This window comes from Galeopterus variegatus, unplaced genomic scaffold (assembly GCF_000696425.1).
Source record: "Galeopterus variegatus unplaced genomic scaffold, G_variegatus-3.0.2 Scaffold148, whole genome shotgun sequence".
In the NCBI taxonomy this organism is placed as follows: Eukaryota; Metazoa; Chordata; class Mammalia; order Dermoptera; family Cynocephalidae; genus Galeopterus; species Galeopterus variegatus.
In genome coordinates, this window is record NW_007726259.1 from 6069 (window position 1) to 10821 (window position 4753).

General features: G+C 33.9%; 1 protein-coding gene across 1 annotated transcript in view; it reads left to right on the plus strand.

Moving 5' to 3' along the window:
• Positions 1–240: 240 nt before the first annotated feature.
• Positions 241–4753, plus strand: part of LOC103606978 (mRNA-capping enzyme-like) — a gene marked incomplete at its 5' end in the record, with an annotated part of 205564 nt that continues 201051 nt past the window's right edge. Inside the window, one exon of the mRNA XM_008591541.1 lies at positions 241–376. Within this exon, the coding sequence (XP_008589763.1) occupies positions 241–376 (136 nt within the window). The remainder of the gene's footprint in view (positions 377–4753) is intronic.

Below are 4753 nucleotides of genomic sequence, written 5' to 3' on the forward strand. Positions count from 1 at the left end.
TTGTGTCCATAAAAAATTTAGATTTTCCTATTCTCTGCGTTTTCTATAGGAAATGAAAAAAAGTTTTAATAATTTGTTTTTTGTGATACTTTAATCTGCATAATAGAGAGAGGGGACTCTAGTGAACATTACTCCACCAAGATTTTGAAAGTCTAAGAAAAACAGCTTAGCTGTTATTTCTTGTGACCGCATTCTTGATATTGTACTGTTAACATTACTTTTTCAATGTTTTGTTTACAGTTATATGATGTTGATTGATGGCACAAATGAAGTTTTTATGATTGATAGAGACAATTCGGTGTTTCATGTTTCAAATCTGGAATTTCCATATCGTAAAGATCTCCATATGCATTTGTCAAATACTCTCTTGGATGGGGTAAGTTGTATTATATATACTTTATTTTATTTTTTTGCATTAATTTTTATTTTAAAAATATTGTTAAAATATTAATTTTTAAAAAAATTTTAACTTAAACACATTGTAGTCGTACATACTTATGAGGTACGATCTGATGTTTTTATTACTTTTTAAAAAAATTTATTTTTTAATTGAAACAATTGATTACACATATTTGTGAGGTACAGAATTGACTATCAGTATTTGTGTACAATATGTGATGACAGTCTGATATTTTGATACATATTTATGTTGTATAATAATTGGGTCAAGGTAGTTAATGTCTTAATTACCTCATTGCTTTGTGGCAGAAATATTAAAAAACTGTCCTCTAGCTATTGGGTAATATAGAAAACTTAACTGGTAACCATAGTTATTCTGTTGCACAATAGAACATCAGAGCTTATTCTTTCTTTCTGATTGTAATTTTGTACCCATTGGCTACCCTCAACCTAACTCTTTCTCCTCCCCACCTCTTGGCCCTTCTCTCCCCAGTTTCTGGTAACCATTGTTCTATTCTATGCCTCTATAATATCAACTTTTTTCCCCCTTAGATTCCACATATGAGTGAAGTCATGTGGTATTTGTCTTTCTGTGCCTGGCTTACTTCATCTAATATGACGTTCTTCAAGTCTATCCATATTGTTGCAAATGACAGGATTTCTTTCTTTTTTATGGCTGAATAGTATTTCATATATGAGTGAAGTCATGTGGTATTTGTCTTTCTGTGCCTGGCTTACTTCATCTAATATGACGTTCTTCAAATCTATCCATATTGTTGCAAATGACAGGATTTCTTTCTTTTTTATGGCTGAATAGTATTTCATTGTGTAGATATACCCCATTCTTTTTATCCATTCAACTGTTGTTGGACACTTGGGTTGATTCCATATCTTGGCTATGGTAAATTGTGCTGTGATAAACATGGGAGTGCAGATATCTCTTTGACATACTGGCTTTATTTCCTTTGGGTATATACATAGTAGTGTGATCACTGGATCAAATGGTAGTTCTATTTTTAATTTTTGATGAACCTCCATACTGTTTTTCATAATGGCTGTACTAGTTTACACTCCCACTAACAGCATGCAAGCATTCCCTTTTCTCTTTCTCTCTCTATATATTTAAAATTAAACTGCCATTTGTCTTTTTCTTATAAAGTAAATGTGTATTTTTAATAATTAAGAAATTTAGAATCAAATCTAGTTCTTATTTGGATGTTAAATTTCATTTATTTCTTACCTGAATTAATATCCTTTACAGTGAATTAATATCATTTTAAAGAGGGGTCCGCGAACTTAATTTTTGAACCTAAACAGGATTTTCAGATGCTTTCTTTAGTGAAGAAAGTTGTTAAAGACATAGAAAGGGAATTAAATGAGTTCTGTATAGATCATTGTAACTTGGTATGATAATAAATGAACAAAATAAAGTCTTAATTTTTTTTCTTTGTGATCGAAAAAGATATTCTTGTTGAAAATGACAAATTTCTTTGTATTTTACTTGTCAGTTGAATTTTAATTATGTAATACTACATATCACATTTTCCCTTGGCTCTTAATCTATAAGGACTATTAATTTTACATTTGAATTTTTAAAGCTGATAAGGATTTTCCCATTTCAGAAAATCTGTGTTTAATCATCATAAAGTTACTTGATTAAAAAATTGTAACTTTCTTCTATGTAAATAGCTTTCCTTTTCCCAATTCTAAAAATATTGGTTCATTTAAGTAAAAATTAAAATAATACAGAACATTACAAAAAAGGTGGTAAAAGTCACATGAACTCCTAACTCCTAATGTTGGAATAACTTCTATTACCATTTTTTAAAAGTTTTATTTTATTTTATTATTATTATTTTTTTTCCTTTTTGTTTTTTTTTACTGACCGGTAACGGGATCGCAACCCTTGGTGTCGCGCCCATACCGGGGACCGGCAACGGGATCGCAACCCTCAGTGTTGCGCCCACCCCGTGCTCAGCCAGTGAGCGGGAACCGGTCTCCACATGGGATCCGAACCCTCGGCGGGAGCGCCGCCACACTCCCAAGCGGTGCACTCTGCAGTGTGCCACCGGGCCGGCCCTTTATTTTATTTTTAATTGGCACATAATGATTGTACGTCTTTATGGGGTAGGGTGTGATATTTTGACACATGTATACAATGTATAACAAACAAATGAGGGTAATTAGCATATCCATCACCTTAAACTTTATGATTTCTTTGTGGTGAGAGCATTGAAAATCATTTCTTCTTGCTATTTTGAAATATGCTGTATTATGGTTAACTACAGTCATCCTACTGTGCAATGGAACAATAGAACTTATTCCTTTTATCTAACTATAACTTTGTACCAGTTGACCAATCTCTACTGGTAACCACTATTCTGTTCTACTCTACTTCTATGAGATAATTTTTTAGATTTCACATGTGAGTGAGATCATGTATTTGTCTTTCTGTGCCTGGCTTATTTCACTTAACATGATATCTTCCAGGCTAATCCATTGTATTAGTCCATTTCTGTTGCTTATAACATAAATATCTGAAACTGGGTAATTTGTAAAGAAACAATATTTATTGCTTACAGTTTTGGAGGTTGGGAAGTCCAAAGTCAGGTAACACATCTGGTGAGGGCCTTCTTTGGTGGTGATTTCAATGATGCAGGGTATCACATTGTGAGAAAGGCAGACGCAAAGAGAGAGAGAGCTTCTCGTGTGCTCTACTTTTAAAGCCATCAGAACCATGCCCATGACCACTATTAAACTATCAAATGGATTAATCTATGGAATGGTCCTCACTATCTAATCACCTCTTCAAGGTCCCACCTTTCAATTACTGTAATAGGATTTCCCACTCTCAACAGTTACAGTGGGGATTAAGATTCAATGAGTTTGGGGTGACATTCAATCCACAGCATCCATGTTGCTGCAAATGACAGGATTTCATTCTTTTTTATGGCTCAATAGTATTCTATTGTGTAAAATATACCACATTTTCTTTATCCCATTCATCAGTAAGATGGACATTTAGGTTGATTCCATATCTTGGCTGTTGTGAATAGTGCTTCCATAAACACAGGAGTGTAGATATCTCTTTGACATAATGATTTCATTTTTTTTGGATCTATTTCTATAATCTGTATATCTATATCCAGCAGTGGGATTGCTGGATCAAATGGTAGTTCCATTTTTAATTTTTTGAGGAACCTCCATACTGTTTTCCATAATGGTGTGCTAATATACATTCCCATCAACAGTGTATGTGTTCCCCTTTCTTCATATCCTTGCCAGCATTTGTTATTTTCAGTCTTTTTGATAATAGCTATTCTAACTGGGGTGAGATGATATCTCATTGTGGTTTTGATTTGCATTTCTCTGATGATTAGCAGTATTGAGCATTTTTCATATACCTGTTGGCCATTTGTATGTCTTCTTTTGAGAAATGTTTATTCAGATCTTTTGCCCATTTTTAAACTGGATTACTTGGTTTTCTTTTGCTGTTGAAGTGTTTAAGTTCCTTATATATTCTGGATATCAACTCCTTGTCAGATGCATAGTTTGCAAATACTTTCTCCTATTCTGTAGGTTGTCTCTTCACTCTGTTGATTGTTTCTTTTGCTGTATAGAAGCTTTTTAGTTTGATGTAATTTCACTTGTTTATTTTTGCTTTTGTTGCCTGTGCTTTTGAGGTCTTATCCAAAAAAATTCTTGGCCAGATCAATGTTATGCAGTGTTTCCCTCATGTTTTTTTCTAGTAGTTTCCTAGTTTCAGGTCTTACATTTAAATTTTTAATCCATTTTGATATGGATATCCAGTTTTCCCAGCATCATTTATTGAAGAGACTGTTTTTCCCCACTGTGTGTTCTTGACATGTTTTTTTTTGATGATCATCATTTCAGACTTTTCTTGGTGCCAGGATGCTCAATCTTATGTCTGCTCTTGAGGGATATAACAAAACACTCAGGTCTCAGAGATTTGAGCCTGGGCCTTGCCTGAGTTATACACTCATGGGGGAGTGACAGTGGAGGCCAGAAATTCATTAGTAGCAGCACCACGTGGAGTCCTAGAGGAGTAGTGCTCTCAGGGAAAGGATGGCAACATGGTATATAACATGTTCACCGTGCTGGGTTCAAGGGTTTTCCCATTTTAAATATGAATTTGATGAAGGGAGGAATGACTTTTTCATTTTAAGGGACGGCATAGCACTGGTTAAGAGCCCTAACTCTGGGTGACTTGTTGGCTCTATTAGTTATTACATGAGGAACCTCATTATACGGTTTACTCAGTTTCCTCATCTCTAGTGAGATGGGGTTAATAACAGTGCTTAAGTACTTTTTTTTTTTTTTTTTTTTTTTAAAA